The 20,251-nt window shown below is 43.3% G+C and overlaps 1 protein-coding gene across 1 annotated transcript in view; it reads left to right on the top strand.

The window, feature by feature from the left end:
• Positions 1-286: 286 nt before the first annotated feature.
• Positions 287-20,251, top strand: part of LOC109307252 (putative ferric-chelate reductase 1) — a 66,671-nt gene continuing 46,706 nt past the window's right edge. The window contains 7 exon segments of the mRNA XM_019531039.1: positions 287-356; positions 5,293-5,491; positions 9,484-9,620; positions 10,985-11,076; positions 11,453-11,537; positions 15,960-16,145; positions 19,058-19,159. Coding sequence (XP_019386584.1) covers positions 291-356; positions 5,293-5,491; positions 9,484-9,620; positions 10,985-11,076; positions 11,453-11,537; positions 15,960-16,145; positions 19,058-19,159 — 867 coding nt within the window. The 5' untranslated portion in view covers positions 287-290.

Genomic DNA, 20,251 nt, shown 5'->3' with positions numbered 1-20,251 from the left:
CCTGGATGAGCCATGGCTCCATCCTATGCACTGCCTTGCCCGGCCCCAGCCGTGCAGTGCCTGCCCCACTGCCAGCCTCACTCCCTTCCTCAACGTGGGGACCTTGGTTTGCTCCCCCCACACCCTTTCCTTCCCCCATAACAGACTTACCAGCTGGATGCTGCTCTCTATGCTGCTGGGCTGTGCTCCTGGACACCTGCATGCTGTGTATATTAGCGATATTATAAGCCACATCAGCCAAAAAAAAGCTGATAGCCAATAATGTCAATTTTCCTTTTATAGGTGCCAATATGATATGGACCAATGTACCAGTGCATCTCTGTGATAACTGCTTTGCCTGCGTAGCTGGTCCTAAGGTAATTGTGTAATTAACCTGTTAATTGCAGGATACCTGAACATGTAGAGGAGAAGTGCGTTATTAGCATGCAATTAACTGGCAAATCCCCCACAATAAATTCAGACTGGTCCCAGGTACAAAGTAATTATCACACCATAAAAATGACTCTCCAGCTATAAAAGCCAATCAGCTATAAATTTAGCAACAACTGCATAGCTGGCTTCTGTCCAGCTTTAATCTGAACATGTAGCAGGGCCCTTTGAGGTCTAGGGTTTGCTGCAACACCAAATGCTCAAAACTGGATCAAACTGGTCAACTGTTTTCAATGCTGGGGGGGGTAGGAGGAGCGGGGCGACTGCCCCAGACACCAAAGTGAAGGGGTGCCAATAGGCACTGCCCAGCTGGGGTATGGCGCAAGACGGAGCCACAAGCGTCTTGTTTGCGGGGGTGCGGGGACAGAGGAAGGGTGGCCTCTGCCTCTGTGTGTACTCCTGGGCAAGCATGGTGGGGCGTGTACGCCCTGGATCTGTGCACAGGGTAAGGGTGGGCTGCTGCTGCAGGCTTTGCCCCAGGTGCTAAATTTTGTTGCTGTGGCACTGTCTGTTTTTGTTTGTTTGTAATTTAAAGCAGCCTTGGTTGGATGTAGCTTTATTAAACTTCCAAAGTTGACCTGAAATCAAACTTTAATTCTGAGTGAGGGTGTTTACACACAACTTGAATGCAGTGGAACAGAAGCACTTCAAGGGATAATGCAGATTACTTTTGCCTAGTAGCTGTTCCTCACCTCTGCATTGGCTGGGTGCTTGCCAGAGAAATAAAAAGCAGTAACTATAAACGCATGTCATTTAATTGCCTTGGCTTTGACCCTGGATGACTTAAGCACAATCAGAACTTAGTGTAAATCCCATGTTATGAGCAGTGTTGCCAAGTCTGCTAATAGTAAGCGGAATCAGGCTTGTTTTTTTTTCTTAAAAGTCGATTTAATTTTTTGGGTTACGAGTTAATAAGCATCCCCACTTCCCTCTTTTTGAAATGGGTTGAGCTTGTTCTTAAAGGCAATGCTATTTTTTTTCTCACGAGACTTGTTGACACTAGTTATGAGTATGAGCACTCCTGTCCTGAATGTTGAGCTGCTATCTCGGACCTGGTACATTTCAAGCAGGTAAGTGTTTGTGTGCAGCAGACTTGGACTGAGTTTCAGGTTTGTTAAGAAAACCAGGTGAATTTTGCCTTGTTCAAAAACAACTACTTTGCTGGGCATTAAACCTTAAGAAAGGGGAGGTGGGTGTGCTTAATGAATGGTTGGTTGGCTAGTGATCCCAGAGACCTCATTCCTGAAAGTTACTGAGCATCTCTTTAAAGATGATGTTTCAGTAGGATTTCAGCATGATCAGGATCACCAAGTTAGAACTGAAGTGTCTTGGTTGGTTGGTTGGTTTGTTTAGGCCTGTTCCAGAAATAATAGAATAATACAACTTTTCAGTGTGGCAAAGTTCAGTTATAATGGGGAGGAAATGATTAATTTTTAAAACCCTGGTAGGGTGGATAAAGTCCAAGGAGCCAGAAACAGGTGCAACTTTTGTGATATTTGATTGACCACAAGAGTAATTCTACTACAGGTCTTGTATTACTAGCCTTTGGATTTAGCAGTTAAACAGTTACTTTAAATGAACAGTCTAAAATGCTATAACAAATATCAACAATATAATAGATGGTAATGATAGAGCATTTATAAATCGCCATATCCAGGCTGGAGTTACAGGTACAAATACTTGATCAGATTACTTGGAACTCCACTAGCAAGGGAGATTCTAGCCGTCTCCTTGGGTCCAGCAGATTCAGCTCATTAGCAAACAGCCCATCTCTAATGTTCTGTTTTTTCACTCTCTGCTTAACAGATTCCTGAATATTTGATCCATGGTTGTACATAAGATCATAATCAAACATGTCATCACCTAATACAGGGTTTTTCAACCTTTTTTAATAAGTGTACAAGTGTTCCCCTGGGCAGGGGGGGAGGGGGTGGAGGGCAGCAAGTGGGCAGGTGGTATCTGGCGACAGCATGGCATCTATGTGGCCCTGCTCTCGCCCCACCCTGGCCCTGCCTCTGTGTACCCTCTGGGACCTTTCAAAGTACCCCCAGGGATACACAGTTGACAATCCCTGACCTAATACATATTACATTTCCTTAATATACTATAACATGAGTCCTACAAATTTCTTTGCTATTCAGTTTAGTAACTGGAATTTCACACAAGGCAAGTTCCAATAAAGCAGGATTACTGGAAACAAGTGGTGGGAAAATCATTGTGGGAGAAAAACTGACAGGGAAAAACTGAGCTCCTGAACAGTATTATCATGTCTTAAATGAGTCTTCATGTCTCATTTACATCTCTGTCAACACATGCACAGTATTGTTTCCTTTGACAGTAGAAAACTTGGTCATGTTACTGTGCAATGCCTCAGCTATACTGAACCTATTACAGTTTACTGCTTTGCTAAGGACTACCTCCTTCCTTCACCATAGGCCTGCACTGCCTATAGCCCTGTGGCAATCAGTGACTTGTTTCCTGGTACTGGTTGTGTATGATTATGTATGTTTGAGTAGTACACCACCTTCCCATCTTGTCTGGCCTCCTCCATGCATACCTGCTGTTTAGGAATTAATAAGCCTGAATGCTCTCACCTTTGCTATTCTGTTGGTGCAGTTTATCTTCTATAAAAGTCCTTTCAATGTCTTGTCATAAATAGCACAATATTACAATAATAATAAACAGTATAGTTCCTAGATAGTACTTATCTTCCTAATTTACAGTGTGTATTTTACAAAGAGAGGTAAGTATCATAAATCCATTTTATAGATGGGGACACATGGCTTTTTCTGGGGAGTGACTACACTAGGATGAAGAATACATGATGGACTGTTTTGGTGTGAAGGTTTTGTTGATGGTGAGTTTAGATGGCTGCCTTGCTCTCAAAGGAAACAACTGTGGTCACAAAAAGACATTGCAATTGTCCTGGGATAAACCATTTTATCCCGTAATAAAGTGTGATGTTCAGACATTCAGGTTCATTGTGCTGGGATAAATCCTGAAAAGGTTCATTGGATAAGAAGTACTAACAGTTTATCCCAGAATATTGCCAAGTACATCTAAATGTTTATCCTAGGATTGCATCATTGAATCAATGACAGAAAAGCGGCAGTTCATTCAGTCACTCGCTAAATCTTGATTGAAGGGGTAATCTGTGTACATACCAATCCCAGCATGTTTCCATTTGGGATAAACACAGGCACAATTTGTCCAGGGGCAAGTGCAGTGTCTGTCCTTAGCCTGTTTGAATTGAGTATATGGTACCAGCTTTGTTTGTCTGATGCTTGGCAGCAGTTTGGAAAAGGAAATGCTGCTTATATTGCATATTACAAATTAGCATTTTGATTCAAGACTGGCTAGTCTGATCTGAGAAAATATAAAATAAGGAAGTTTTTAATCAATAAGAATTCACTTTTTTTTTTCTAATGACAAGCATTTTTAGTAAGTGAATAAGCTGACATTCTAGCGTGAAGAATTTTGACACACTAAACAGCGGTGGGGGGGTGGAAAATGGATTGAGGCACTTGTGACAGAGTTAAAATTTGTAGGTTGCCTCCAGAATGTTTGAGAACTAGCATTGGGACTCTGGTGTATGGATACCCAGCAGGAACTTCAGCATGTGTTCTCATTATCTTGCAAAGAGAAGGCATAAAGCTAGTTTGAACTAATGAAGGGTTTGTAAGAGTGGTGATTTTGAGCTGCCAAAAGAGAGAGAGCCTGTTGATGGGCATGCAAGTGGAAACTAGATGTCGAAAATTCAAACTTATTGGAAAAGTGAGAGTTGGGAAGATAGGCAAAGGAAATTTAAAAAAAATCCCAAAGTATATTCTTTGTGATACAGATGCCATTTTAGGGTCATTTAAATTGTAGTGCAGAGCATACTAGACAAATGGAGCCTTATTGAAAAGAGCTTTAATAGAAATAAATTTGAGGGTGGGGTTTGTTTTTTGATTTAAACGAGCAAAAAAGTTGGTTTTATATTTCAGATATAGGGGCAAAAATGGATCAGAAATTACAGGGCTGGGATTAAAACACGTAGAATAATGAAAGCTATGAGCAAAAAATGGAGGAGGGAAGGGTGCTCTTTAGTAATCAGTCATGCAGTCTGTTGCTTTAGTGAAAAACAGCTTGCTCAGAAAGCACGTAGTACCTTTTTAAGATTCCTGCTTCCATGAATAGAATGTGTGCTGTAATCATTGTTTTCCAAAGAACATTTATATGTAAAACTTAAACTACTTGGTATCAAGAGAAGCACATATTTAAAATTAAGTTTCTTCTCAAATTGAAAAAGGCGGAAAATTCCTTCTTCGAAGAAATGCTAATCTGTGTTAGAACTAAGGTGATAGTAAAATGTTGCAATCGTTTATCTGGCCCCTAGATTTTCCTGGGTCCATTTCAGTTGTTTGCTGGATGTTTTTGGACCAAATTGAGGGAATATTTATTATACTCAGTGTTGCTTGAGCACATGCATATAGTATGAAGAGTAGTTATTGAGATCGCTTTGGAAATGGAATATCTAGTTTATATATAGATCTTGGTTCAACAAATGTATATATTAGTATCATTTCTTCCTGTATATATTTCCTTTTGAATCAATCATAATTTTAATCTATTAAAATTATCTTTTATGTTTCCCAGTTTGTCTTCATTAGGATGAACAGAAGTCTCATCATTCTACCTTGGAGACAGTTGATATATTCAATAAGATTTTCATATTCAGTAAAAAATTAAATATCAATTATTTGAATTAGAAAAGAGTGGGCCAGACATACCCAAAATTCTTACTTATTGCAATGAGAATCTTGATGTACAAGTAGATTTTTAAGTACCCATGTTTTATAATTGTTTGCTTTTCCCCTGCAGATGGAAGTTTGGGCTTTCTGGCTCTTACTTTTTTGTGGTGTATTTTCTGGAAAAGTTCTTGGTTTTCCAAATGGAGGAGTCACCTCAGCTTGTGATTCTATGCTACCAGGACATGGTAGCTCTGTTCGACAGACCACCTCAGCACCTTACTATATCTCTGTATCCAGCACCTCCTTTGGTCCTGGAGACAAGATCATAGGTAAACCAGAACTGAGTGATTTGGGGTGTTTCTAAGTGATCTAAATGAAAATAATTTTTAAAAGATAAGTTATATTGTCCTTTTAAATATGCAGGAAGTTTATTTTATCCCAACCATGTGAACATGTAAGAGTGGATTTGTTTAATATTATTTAAAATCTTGGAGTCCCCTGTGGTTCAGTGGTAGAATCCTTGTCTAGCACATAGGAGACCTGAGTTCGATTTCCAGACACATACACATACAACTACAGCCACGGAGGCACCAAACATCTGGAGTCAGTCTGGTCTCTGGATTCTGTCTCAGTGCCCTAAAGGGAGGATGGAAGGTCTGGGCAGCGTCCACTCCTCCAAAAATTCCTGACCAGGCCTATGCATTGAAGGTCTGGATGGCCTTCATGCGTACACCATGATCCAGGAGGATCAACGGTTGCCATTTAAAATCTTAGATCCCAGCCTTATCAACTTCTGCATTTGTATAGATAATAGTTCCTTTGATTCTGAGGACTAAATAATGAAGTTAAAAGTTAGGTGGGTGTTTTTGGGATTGGTGCCTTCAAGTTTTCTCCTTTGCCTCTTGTCAAGTCACCAAAACAGCCAATCCCAGAAGAATAGGGTTGGAATGAACAAAACAAAATTTGTTATCCAAAGTAGAGAGACAGAGAGACTCTTGGTTTCATCTTAATGGCTATTTTTTTAATGCAACATGCTGCATAAAAACTGCATGTGATTTACTTCAATGAGGGCAATCTTCTTCAGTGGTTTTACATTCTGAATTCCAGTAACACAGGTACCAGATGAAGTCCTAAGAGTATTCACAGGGGAGTGTCCTCAGTGTTTTTTGTACCATGTGCTGGGTAATAATATGAAAGGATTCCACACCTATACAAATAAACTAGTTCTTTATTAAGAGAACTGTGTAGGGAGATGCTGCAACTTTATCTACCATTGCTAGCTGCACATATTCAGCCTGCCTTCTCCAGGTCCTTCTCTCCTACAACCTTATTCCTCCCTCTAATTTCTAAATATGCTTTCTATCTTTCCTTTTAATAATTTCTATTGCTGCATCTTCTCTGCAAGCCTTTTCTGACTTCCTGGAGCCAGGGATTACTGGTATGAAGCTTTAAAGAATTAATCTTTACCAAAGGTCCACTGCAGCCTTATAGGTAGGGACCTACTTAAATCACAGTTTTGTAATTTATGCAGAAACCATGAATAACGGTGATCTCTGTGAAAAATGGCATTGGCTATGACTCTCTAGGAAATCATAAATCCCAAGAAAATAAATAAAAATGCTGGCTTCCCAGCAGGAACCAGCAGTTCTCACTGTTGCTGTGACCCAGCCTTGCAACCTGCCTTGGGAAGGAAGGTAACAGCTGGTGAGATGGCACGAAGGGCAGCAGCCAAGATGGTGGCTGCCCCCTTTGTGTTTCTCTGCCAATCAGTGTCAAGGGGCAAGGCTGCTCAAAGGGCAGCCAGAAGTCGAGATGGTGGCTGCCCCCTCATCCCGAAGGGTGGGGCTGCTGTAAAATGACCACAAAATCAGTTCTTCAGGCTGTAACCAAGCCATGGTAATTGCTTTATCACTGCATGTTAGGCAAGTCTCCGTTTACAGGTTTCAAGAAGCTGCCTTTGAACCAGTCTCTCACTTCTTGCTTGTGGCATTGATATTGATGGGGATCTGCTTTTATTTGGTTGCTGCCTTTGTTCTGTTGGTTTTATTTTGTTGGTGATGTATTTTGTAGTGCTACAAATGAATGTGCATGCAAGCTTTAGAGTTAGAGTACTTTAGGACTAGTACTTTAGTTACAATTTCCTTTATTCTTTCACGTATGCATTTTTGGGTTTCTGTCCATTTTCATTCTACATCGTATGTTAACTCTCAGTGATTAACTGTTTCTGATAAATGCTCACAGATTCTGGAAAGAAGTTGATTATTTGGATAAATTGGGGGATTCTCTTCATGCTTTTGATATCAGGCCTCTGGACAGTCGTGCTTTTTGAGATGCTCCAAATACCTTTAAAGTACTCCTAGAGAATGAGTGTACACATGTACATGACTGATGAAGCACTTAAGATGGCTCAAATCTTTAAAAATGAGGAACGTCCTTGAAGTGCTTCCTGAAACGTTTGTTGGCTCCAGTGGTCCTCCCGCATCCCACAGTGGTCTGCTACACACACTCCCAGCAGCATGGGATAGCCACCGAGTTCTTGCTTTCCTGTGTGCTCAGATGCTCTCAGGAACTTCCGTAAACCCTGGCTGGAATGTAGCGATACTCTATGACTTTGCAGCTATTTTGAAGTGCTTTATGGCAGGGTTTCTCAACCAGTGGGACATGTCTAGGTAGGACTCAGGTTGTGGTGGCAAAACTGGAAGTGCCACAGTGGGACTTCCTGTTTTGCTTTTAAGCACTTCAGTCCTCTGGGGGACACCCCCCTCCCCGCTGGACCACTCGTTGACCAGTGGGACCAGGATTTTTTGACCTTACTTAGGTGGGACATAAGGTGCAAAAGGTTGAGAACTGCTGCTCTAGGACATGGGGGCAGAGAAGAAGGTTGATCTATCTGTATGGTGCTGAATTTGAAGTGCTTCAGGATTCAATGATCTATTTTGGAAAATATCATATTTTAGCCATTTTTGGAAAAATAAACTTCATTGCTAAACAAGAAAGAAATATTTCTGTACCTCCCTGCCTACTTCAGATATCTGACATCTTCAGGAAAAAAACAGCCTGATCTGCACATCAAAGAGCAACTCACACAAAGGGACTGACCCAGGGGAATATACATCCAGCCGCAGCTTCCCCTGTGCAAAAAATGAAGTTTATTTTCTACATAAGAGAACTTTACAGTCTTTGATTTCTCCTCAGCCTGAAGAAGGGTGTCTGAAAGCTTGCAAAGAGAGAATTTTTCTTGATATTTTAGTTGGTCTAATAAAAGGTATCACCTGTGAACCAAGAGTTTTGTATTTCAGGATTCAATGTACTTACTTCCAGTGCATGTAATTTCATGGCCTCAGCATTAACTTAATGGCCCTCTGAGATCAGTGGATGGCCCTCAAAAGTCAATAGCTATCTGACATGGGAGACTTCCATTCTCTTCCACTTTAACTTGTTTGCATTCGTATCACATTTACTAATATTCCACTCCTGGAATATCTTTAGGGTTGTTGTAGCTTGGCATCATAGTCTCAGATTACCTTCTCTTTGATCTTTCTTCCTTTCAACAGTGTTTACACGTAGGAGTTCCTCTACTGATTTTTCAATTTACTTGGGACAACCGTTGAAACCAGTGGATGTTGCCAGGCATTTGTATAAAAGAATACCTACCCAAAGATGAGGCACAGGTTGTCAAGTGACTGGTTACCAGAACATGTTCTTAACTTCACAAGCAGCGAATATTATATTCCTCTTTGGAAGTCTTGGCACCCTCATTTACCATGCGTATAATTTTCTTTGCCTGGTCGCTGCAGGATCGGGTCATAGATGTTCTGTCTTTTGCATCCTGTGTCCGTGATCCTGAATTCTCAATAATGACTCTGTCCAAGTTATTAGCCTGTGTGTTCATTCTGCACTAGAGCCTGTCATAAGTTAGGTCCTTTGCCTGGACAGTTACGTTGGTCTTGCTGTTTGGATGCATTTCTCTCGGGCTGCATTTCTTTCCCTCAGCAACCTCTGCTGTAAGCTGGAATCATGTTTCCCCACAAACAGCCCTGTCTCTAATTAGAGAATCTTTTTATCCTCCAAAGATGCCAGAGATCTCAATTCTGTAATATGAATGTCTATTTGCCCTTCTGCTTCTTCATTTTAGATGCAAAAAATCTCTGAGGTGTCATTTAAAGCATGCTTCAAATTCTTTTATCCGTTGTTTCAGTCTTTAGTAATATGAAAGTTAATGATGCTATAATTATTTGTTCTCGTGTTGTTAGTAAGTGGCATGAAGTAACATGTTTGAGAACAGCAGAATAGTTTAAGTACCTTAACATATTTCTCCCAGTGACTCTGCAGGCAAACGACAGCTCTAGCTTTAAAGGATTTTTGCTACAGACACGAACAGTCCTTGGAGATGTTGCTGTTGGTACTTTCCACATTATAGATGTGAACACACAAGGTCTTTTGTGTAACAAAATTCTGGTAAGTGGTTTCATTTTTAAAAGTTTGTCTGACTCTTATTAAACTATTTTACTTAGATTACAGAAGAAGAATGGCAAATGTCTTATTTCTGCAGTTACTCATGCTATCAGATATAATCTCAGGTTTCTTATGCTTTCTGTGGAGGTGAGGTACAGACAGCTGAAAGATTCTTACTTCGTCATATGTGGGGCCTGGGCCAGTGCGAGTCAGTGCTCAAGGACATGTGTGCAGTGTCTCCCGCCTGAGGCCACAGTGGGGCCAAGCCCATGGAGACCCCCTGTCCCTAGGCTGCAGCCTGTGACCTGTTCTACTCCAGTGACGCACCCACCTGCAGAGTGCAGACACCAGCCCAAGCTTCCCTGGCTGGAGCCCTGCTGCCTTCTCACTGTTAATCCCTGGGTAGGCGGGTCCCCGACTTAGGCCATGCAGGTGGGGCGGCTGGGGCTGGTGGCAAGCGGGTGCGGGCCAGCAGGAACCATTGGCGGAACTATGAGGCCAAGAGGAGCTGATGCCTTGCCAGGAGCAGCAGGGCCTGGGCCAGCAGGTGATGTGGAACCAATTATATTTATTTACATCAAACCCCATGGGAAAATGGGTTTTGCTTAATGTTCTTTTGCTTAGCGCTCATTTTTTCCAGAACCAATTAAGAAGGCTAAGCGGGGGTTGCCGGTATCAGTAATTTCTGCATCAAGTGTTCTTACATTGTTCTAACTGCCAACTTTTGCTAAATTATCCTGGGTTCTGAAACCAAGCTGAGGTCGGGGGTGAGGGGTGTTGGTTTTGTTTTTTTCTTGACAATTCGGATATCCTTAAAATAAGCCACGTAATATTTGTTATTTCTATGAAAATGCACAGTTATGTATATAGCTAATTGTTTTAGTAATCTGGTGCTTTGACCTCCATTCAGAAAAGAACTCTTTTCATCTGGGATGCCAGGTAAAAAACTTAGAGCACTACTGGAGAATTTAGCTGGCTACTGGGGCAAAGATCTGTTGGACACTGATGCAGAATCTTTTTCCTTGGCTGGATGAGAGGGTTGCAGTTACTTTCCATCATAACCACTGCTGGCCATACAACAATTTAGTGATTTCAGGGAAGATTGCCTGTCCTCTTATTTGCAGAGTGAATAAAATTTTTATAATTGCAGCTGTGGATGCAAAGTAATAAAACTGCATTGTGCAGAAGGAATAGTTGGCTTGAAATGAAAGGCCAAGTGAAAGCTAATAAAGTCAGTCAGCTCTAACCAGATAATATCCTGGATCGCTGCTTTAGTGAGATGAGGACCTCTTGTTGTTTTAAGGGGGAAACTGCATAGCTTTCTTTTGTGTCAGCATTTGATTTTTTTTTTCCCTTTGTAATTGCAGAATTCTTCTCTGAGTCAAACAAACCCTGAAAGTAAGAAAATTATAAGAGCAATTTGGGTAGCACCTGCAGACGTAGGAAATGTTGAGTTCAGGTACGTTTTTGGTTGCTTTAACATACCAATATTTCCTGAAGAAATGGACATGAATTCATTCTAAGTGGTATTATGAAAATGTTTTAAGAACCATCAATCATTCTTGTACCTTTAGAGTACTTATTTAATTTTAAATATATGTATTTTTAAGATACATTAGCTAAATGAGAGAGATGCTTCTTAGTCTTATCTTAGCTCGTAAGTAGTTTTCCCAGAAGGTAGCCTTAAAATATAATACCAGTTTTTATCTCTAAAGGTGCATGCTGCTATCTATATGAGCTATTCCATAACAAACACTAACCTATATGTGGTGCATCTCCTGTCTTGTCAGAACATGTCCCAAAAATGTATTTCACTGATCACTTTTTCTTTCCAGAGCAACTGTTGTTCAGAGTTTGAATGTATTTTGGACTGATGTCAAAAGTCAGACTCTTATATCTTCTAGCCATCCCCCTCCTGTGGTAAGTTGTTTAGTTTAAATGCAGTTGTGAATGGATTGTTTCATAAACATATGAGTAACCAAGTTTAAATAAGCTTCTGAAAAAAATAGAATTCATGGTACTTTTTCAAAGATGGCTTGGACTGAAAAGTATTAATGGAACTAAGTGCCATCTCATGTTTAAATAAACTGAATTTAAATTAAGTTTTGGGTGTTGGGGTGGTTTGTTTCTAATTTTCCTTATGTCCCATTGTAAATGGCCTGATTTTATTATCATTTCTTTCCTCAAATGAGAATTGCAGATATTATAGCACTGCTTTTGAGTTTGGCTACATTTGTTAGTTTTAATTCAAGAAAGCATGATGCTATACGTGTCTCATAAGGAGCTGATAAGCAAAGTCCAGGATTGAATCCTTCCCACCCTACTGGATGTTACTTAGAGCAGTGTGTGACCGTCGGGCTAGAGGAGGGGGAGGGAGAACCCCCTTCGGAACAGCGTCACGGTGGAAGGGTGGCGCTATTCTCCTAGGTCCGGAGCAGATGTAGGGTAATCAGGTCCCCGCCCTGGTTCTCGCCCGCCACGACTTGTTGTAAGGTTCAGTGGGACGGCTCCTGATTCTCCGTAGCCCGGGATCCCCGACGGTCACGTTGCGGGGCTCCGCCACCCCTTAACACCCTGGCCTTCCGCCCCCTTGGATCTCCTGTAGGCGAGACCCCGGCCCTCGCCCGGGGTTTCCCGGTGATGCCCCTCACCGGATCCCTTGCCCGGGGGGAGAAGCCTAGCCGGCTGGCATCCCAGCTTTCGACCTGGGTCCTCCTGGGGATCCTCCCTTCCGGGTTCTGGTCCGCTGGTGTCCGGCGTCGGTCCAGGCGCTTATGGTGCCTCGTCGGTGCCCTCCCAGGCCCCTGCGCCGGCTCCCGATCTGTAAACTCCGGGCACAGGCGGGACGCAGTCCCAGTACTCCCCGTCGCTGGAATCCTCGTCTTCCGGGCCAACCCGCCACTCCCCGCTCCGGGTTCGGGGTCCAGCTGCCGCCGCTGTCCTTCCCCCCAGTGGGGTAAGCGGCCACTCCCCATCGGGGTCCGCGCTCCCGCCTGGTGCAGGTCCCCCTGCCGTCTCTCCTTCTGGAGCCCCTGTCTCCGCGGCAGCGAGTCCCCCCTCCGGACTCCCGCCGCGTCTGTTCCGGCCGGCTGTTTTTATTGCCAGCTCCCGGCCACCGGCACGGGCACCGGCTTCTGGCATAAACAAGCGGCGGATGTCCCGCTAGGGCTCCGCCGCCTCCACGGGCGAGCCCCGCCCCGTCTCCCCGGGACACAGTGGTTCTCAACCTTTTTTGTACCAGGACCCATTTGTAAATATCAATGGCCAGTCCTGACCCCGTGCCTCTCACACCCAACCCACTGCTCCCCTCCCTCAGGGCCCAGCTCCCTGGTGTGAGGGGTAAGAAGGATTGGGGTGGGGGCAACCAGGAATTCTGACAGCCTGCAAGGGAAAAGCCACAGTTTTCCACATTTTTCTCCTATCTGTTTCTTAAGTTTGTTCCCTTTCATATATTCTTGGAACCCACATTTGGGTCATGTCCCACGGTTGAGAAGCACTGACTTATAGCTAGAGGTGCACTGATACATCGGTCCCATATTGGATTGACACCAATGCAAGGAAATTTTGACAGTATTGGCAATTGGCTTTTTTTGGCTGATGTGTCCAATACATGCCCTGTTCATGCATGCAGCCACAGCACAGCATACAGATGGCCAGGAGAATAGCCCAGCAGCGTGGAGAGCAGCTGGGTCCAGCTGATAAGTCTGTTTGGGGGGAGGAAAGGGAAGGGCCATGGGGGTAAAGAGTGAGGCCCTCACAGAGAGGGAGGGAGCGGGGCTGAGAGAGGAGCAGGGGCTGCACTGCCAGGGCGGGATGAGGGACAAAGCCACGAGCAGCTCATCCAGGTGATGTAGGGAGGAGGGGGCAGCTCCTGGCACTGCAGGCACCCTGGGAGGGCATGGGGGGCATGTGCCCCTGCATCTGTCCGTGCAGTGAGGGTGGGGTGCCACTGCGGGCTGAGCTTGGGGTAGCGCTGGGCTCTTCCCAGAGGGAGGGCTGGGCTGGCCTGTGCTCAGGGTAGGTGGCAGTGGCACTGGGCAGGGAAACTACTGTGAATTCTGGGGTGGCTGCAGCCCCTCCCCCCCTCCATAACCCTCCTCACAGTGGCACAGCCACCTGCCCCGAGTGCAGCCTGGCCAAGCCCCACCACTAGAAAGAGCCCAGCACTGCCCCAGCCCTCCCTGCCGTGTGTGCAGATCTGGAGGCAAATGTCCTCCATGCTCTCCCAGGGTGCGTGCAGCAGCAAGACCTGCCCCTTCCCCTGCAGCCCCTGGATGAGCCACTTGCATCTCCTTCCCATGCCCTACCATAGCCCCACTACCTCCCTCACTGCGGGGGCCTCAATTTGCCCCCCACGCACATCTCTTCCCTTCCCCCTTGCCCCTTCCCCAACGATAGACTTACTGGCTGGACGCTGCTTTCCAAGTTGCCCGGCTACATATCAGCAATCAGATTGGTATCAGCTGATATGTCTCACTAAACATCATCCATAGCCATCGGTATTGGCCAAAAAAATCTCAATCAGTGCACCCCTACTTAGAGCACAGATGGGGCTTCTCTATCCCTGTCCATTACAGACCACTTTGTGCTGTTAAGTCCAATACAGTTTTCATCACTTTGAGGGTTTGGAAGAAGAATGTTTTCAATGGGCCTTTTTGGCACACAGTGCAGCTGCCCAGTGTGGCTACTTTTTGTGTTGAGAAATATTGGACTTTAAGCTTTAGTGAGGTTGCAGTATTTTTAATTGATTCTTTTTCTGTGAAATATTTTGAGGTTTTCACATTTTCAGGAGATGGAAATTCTGTTTTCCAGCCTGCTATGCTCATTAGCAATCTATAGTAACCAACCAGAACATCTTTTGATTTCAGTTTTTTTGAGTAATATTGTTCTTAGCAATATACTTTGCCAGTGTACATGATTCTTTCACAAAGACAAAATTATTAATTTAAAATAAACATTGGCTCTTATTATAGACAAAACTAGGGGAATTCAAGGCAACAATCTTCCTCAGCCCCTTTTATTCACAGATCAGTGGTTAAGGCAGTCATTCAGGATATGGAAGACTGAGGTTCAAGTCTCTCTGTTGCCTGACAGGTTTTGAACTTGTATCTCTTTCCTCCCACAAAAATACCCTAAGCACCAGGATATAGATATTTTAGAACAGAATTTTCTTGGTCTGTCCTGTTGATTACACATCAACATTTTAATAAATAATTAAATTAAACTATTGCCCAGGTGTCCTACCTCCTGGGTGGAGTACCCTAACCTCTGGGATTTAGAATCTCTCAGATTAGCTCAATGACTATTTAATTATCCCATGCAAAGTGGACAGGAAGGAATGAGGGCATACCTACTGCAGAATACTGTGCTACTTACAGTGGTAGTACATTTCACAGGGGGGTGAGAGACTGGAACTCACAACTCCATAGGTAGAGACATGAACTGAGCCCAGGTCTTCCACACCTTTGGCACATCTACCTGTGAAATGTATTCGCTGCAATAAACTCTGGTGCAGTTCGTGCCAGAGTGTATTGCTCCCAGGCAAAGCATTTACATGTGTGCCTGGGACCGCAGCACATTGAGCCAGGGCAGAGCAGCCCCCAGCTGGCAGGGGGGCCCAGGGTCAGCCTGCCAGCCTGAAGCTGCTCTGACCAAGCTCAGTGTGCTGTGAAGGGGTTCGCTGGGGCACAAGAGTGCTGCAGTGCAGGGCTAGCCAGCAGGTATCCCTGCACTGTAGCACCCTCATGCCTCAGCCAGCCCCAGTCAGCCTAAGTATACATACATGTTGCAGTGGAGTAAATAACTGCCATAGGATAGTACTTGTATTGGGCAGTACTATCCTGTGGAAGAATTAATTATTTCACTGTGCCCTAATAGCACCTCACATGTATGCTGATGCTTTATTGCGGAGCTAATTAGTCTGCTCTGCAGTAAATGTCTCATGTACATGCACCCTGAGTGCATGTTCTAACCACAGAGTGATTGAATAAGAGGGGGCTGTTTTCCCCATCTTCCTTTTGGATAAGCAGCTGAAAATGAAATCTTTTATTTTGGGTTAAATTGAGGATTTTGTTCAGTATAAGTGTTTAGCTTCATTTTTAGTTATCATTTTAATGAAGGAAAAGATCAATTCTTTTAATTTTTTAAAATTTTTTTGGCATAACCAAAATTTCTTCTTTTCTGACAGCTGAATCAAAAAATTAACTCTCACAGCCCTATTTCTAAGGGCTGAGGAGTTGAAAACAAAGTTTTGCTTTCATATATACATAGGAAAACATGGTCTCATTTAGAAAGTATTGCTTAATTAACTTATAATGGCTTTCATGCTGTTGTAATTTCCAGACTTCTGGGCATGTGGGTTGTGGCACAAAGAAGTTCTGTTTCAGCAGCCCTGCTGGGTGTAATTCAGATGACCCAAGCTGTTATTTCATGTCTTCCGAGGCAGAAGGTGGAGATGCTTTTAAATTGGAAATGAGTGGCCTGTCTGATGGATACATATCCATTGGGTTTTCCAATGACATGCAAATGGTAAGATACTATCACTGAAAACACCTGTGAAAAAGCAATACAGTTATGTTATGGAAATTACAAATACTTTGCACCAAACTGTTTGGTGCTTACAATGAAGTGAATAAGAGGACCTGTGCAGAAACAAAATTCCATTAGGTTTAGCAAAACTTGCAAAGATATTGATTATTAAAGGCCACGGTACACTAACTACATGATATTGTTATAATACTACAGTACCATATACAAATCAAATTCCATTTAATTGGCATGGGTTACCAGCTTCAGTTTCTTTTATTGTTATCTCCCTCTGTTTTTTTTACTACTGTTACAAGATTCTGCACGTGCACTTTGCAGTCAATTTGAATGAGATATACAAAATACAATATATCGCCCCCCCCATAAGTAAATGATGTCCCTTATTTACTGAATTTTATTATCTCTGCACATATCCTGTGCTGATGATGTAACACTGTATCCTTGATCTGGTAAATTCCAATAAATTTTCCATTTTTTCTTAATGCACCGTGTTATGAATATCATCTGTAGGTCAAAGATGGTCAGGACGAGACCTAAAAACAGGAACCTAAAAATTAAGCAGCTTAGTAAGACTCCATTTCATCAAAGCACTAAAGCAATGTGGTCAAGTATTTTTGCTCAATTTGGATCCAGTAGACAGGTTTTCAAAAGAGCTGAATTCCATATAGCTGCCACTGAGTTGACTGGACTAAATATGGATTTAGTCTCTAAATATGAGTATATGACATTTATAAATACAGATTTAGGAGCCTAATATTTTTATATGAAAAACAAAGCTATCTGCAGATGATATAGCTGAATAATAGAGTTTACAGTCCTAGTATAAGACAAGAGACAACAAATAGAAATAGACTGCAGAGTACAAAGAAACAATGGGATAGTGTTGTTCAGCCAAGGCAGTGGTCTCAGCACACAAGCAACCTCACTATTGTTAAATTTTTTGTAGGCATTATGAAAAACAAGTCTTCAAGATAGACAACAACTAAGTGTTGTGAATATTTATAGGGAACTCCTGCCAAAGATGAGAAAAAGCAGAAAGTTGTAACTTAAATTTTTAACAGATGGGCAGTAGCAGATCCGGGATGGCCAAAAAGGTGTGATGGCACGGAAGAGCTCCCTGATCATGCATCCAGTGACTGAATGGATGCCGTCAGTGGCAAACTAGGGGCAAGGGCAGGGTGTGGCCATTCCACTACACCCCCCCGCATCTGCATCCGTAAATGGATGTTGGAGGCTGCCCTCAGGTTCAGTGGAGGCAACAGTCATTTTCTCAGTAGATGAGAGATGATAGGTAAAGTAACAGTAGGCTTTGAAGGGCCTTGAAAGTGAACACAAGTAGCTTATCTTTGTGATCGAGAAGGAGAGAGCCTATGGAGAAAGAATGCAAAGAGAGGATTGAAGCAGTGAGCTCTGAGAAGATGATCTTTGTAGCGGTATTCTGAATGAGGACGAGTAGGATGGAACTGCCAAGGACAGAGAGACGTTGCAGTAATCGATATGTGAGGAGATTCGAGTTTTGGTTGTTGGCTATCTTAGAAAAGTTAGGAAGAAAATATACAAGATTTAGATGTACGGTAAAAGCTGCGCTATCTGGCATCTTACAAGCCGGCATGCTCTACTAACTAGCATGCCAGCTTGTAAGGTAAAGTGAAACTGGAAGTGCCCACCATGGGCTGCAGCCTCCCCTGGCCCCCCCCATAACCTCCCTCCAAGCACTGCCACTGCTTACCCTGAATGTAGCCCAGTCCTCACTGGGAAGAGCCTCACGTGGCCCCAGCCTGCAGCAGTAGCCTGCCCGCACCCGGCACACAGATCCGGGGGTTCACCTCCCCGCCCCCATGCCCTCCTGGGGTGCATGCAGCAGCAGGAGCTGCCCCCCGCTCTCTGTGCCCCCCAGATGAGCCATGGCTCCATCCTGCACCATGCCCTGGCTGGGCAGCCCCAGCCCCACTCCCTCTCTCACCACAGAGGCCTTAACTGCTCCCCCCATTCCCCTTCCCTCCCCATTCCCCTTCCAGCACAACAGACTTACCAGCTGGATGCAGCTGTCTACACTGCCAGGCTGTGCTCCTCGCCACTTATGTGCTGCGTTGCAGCTGTGCACATGCACAGGGCCTTTATTGGCCAAATTATCTGCCATATCAGGCAAAAAAAGTTGATTTCCGATGCATCGATATGATATCCGATGGGTACCAATATAAAGAAAATTGACTGTATCGGTGCACCTCTAGAAGACTGAGATCTGTTTTAGCCTTGTTAAATTGGAGTTAACACCTGCATAGCCACTAGGAGATATCGGAAAGGATCAGAGTGGAATAGAGATGCAAATCTCTGAGTTATTAGCACAGAAAATATAGCTGAATTCATTGTAATGGATGAGATAGGGTACTAAGGACAGAGAGCTCTGGAATTCTCCAAGAAAAGTTGGGCAGTAGATAAGGATCTTTCTAAAGGCATGCTGAAGAACCTTACTAGGTAAGAGGAAAAGGGGTCAGGACAGCATCATGGAACCTAAGTAAGGCCAAGTTTTCCATAAGAATAGCATGGTCAGCAGTGCCCAAAACAGCTCCCAGGTCAAAGGGAATGAGCATATGGTACTGCTTCCCAGCATGCTAGAAGAGCATGTTAGAGATTTTTGTCAGGAACAGTTTCAGCGGAGCTCAAGAACTAAAGGCTGAAGTAGAAGAGCTCGAATGGAACTGGAGAAGAGAAGTTTCAGAGACTGTAAAAAGCTCAACCAAAGAGCTTGGTTTACTACTGTTATGTGGGTTAAGTTTTTTATGGCCTTGTGCCCTGGAAATCCTCATCAAAATCTGTCAGCTTTGCCTGCATGCGAGTGCAGGATAGAATTCTGTTTGTGCTTTATCACCAACATGGATAAATCTGCTTTTCAGGGGAATGATGACATTTATATTTGCACTAAGAATTCAGCAGGACAGATAGAAGTTCAACATGCCGTTTCAACTGGACGAACTACTCCTGAAATTTTGCCTCTGGTAAAATAATTTTGGGTTCATTTGTATGTATGTGTATAATAACAACTCAAATTTCTTGCTGCTCAGTTGGCTTTATTCAGCTGCTGGGGTTGAGATGTGGATTTTTCAGTGTTGAATTCTGGACAGTTCAATAAGATCATCCAGATCCAAACTATAGTATCAAAACTTGAGGATATCATTCTGCTCTGAACAGGGTTAACCCCTAGAACTGAATTTACATGCACATTTGCTTTTACTCAAACTCTGAGTTGGTATGAGGAGAGGAGATACGCAGAAGCCAAGGGAGATGCTAGAGCAGAAAAAAACATTTGCTGCATTCATGGACTTACACAGCTAAACTTAAAATAAGCAGTATTCCGACAAACATTTAGCAAATCAGAAATGTAAGCTAAATAAAATACAGCTATATTATATGTACCTTCTGCAACAAGATAATAAAATACACTCTCTTTGTTTTACTAAAAATAAATCTTGTGTTAATTCTTAACTGTATTGTAACTGACCCACTGACAGCAATTGAGTTCAGTCTTAATTTATGCTGCACTGAGTACTTAGAAGAATAAGGCCCTGAGTCTTGATTTCACAGTTAATGCACTGGGAACAAATGTTTGAATAGAAGAATGACATTTTGGCTTAAGTGTACAGTTCCAAGCCTTGTGTGTGTAAATAATCCCATATTTCCATGGATAGTTCCCTTGAAGAGAATGGAATTTCTCCCCCTGCCAAAAATTTCTCAGATACAAATTTTTGGAGTCAGGCCCACAATGAGCTGTAGTTAAGATTCAGAAAAAAGAAAAGAAAGGCAAACAGTGCTGGGGTGGATCCAGAGGGGGTACAGTGGTGTGGCTGGAAGCCCCCTTTCAGACTGGACTGTGCTACTGGAGTCTCTGGGGACTTTAAAAATGCCCCAAAGTAGAAGAGTGTAGGTTGTAGCTGTGCTGGTCTAAGGACATAGGCAGACAAGGTTCTTCGAGTGAATCTGGTATCTTTTATTAAACCAACTAAAAAAGTTGGAAAACAATTATTAAGCAAGCTTTCGGGTTCAAAAACCCTTCGTCAGGCTAAGGAAGTTTCAGCAGTTGGTGTGTGCTC

The sequence above is a fragment of the Crocodylus porosus genome, unplaced genomic scaffold (assembly GCF_001723895.1).
Source record: "Crocodylus porosus isolate Cpor-Errol unplaced genomic scaffold, CroPor_comp1, whole genome shotgun sequence".
NCBI lineage: Eukaryota > Metazoa > Chordata > Crocodylia > Crocodylidae > Crocodylus > Crocodylus porosus.
The sequence above is the reverse complement of the archived record's forward strand: the minus strand, read 5'-3'. Positions and strand labels throughout refer to the sequence as shown.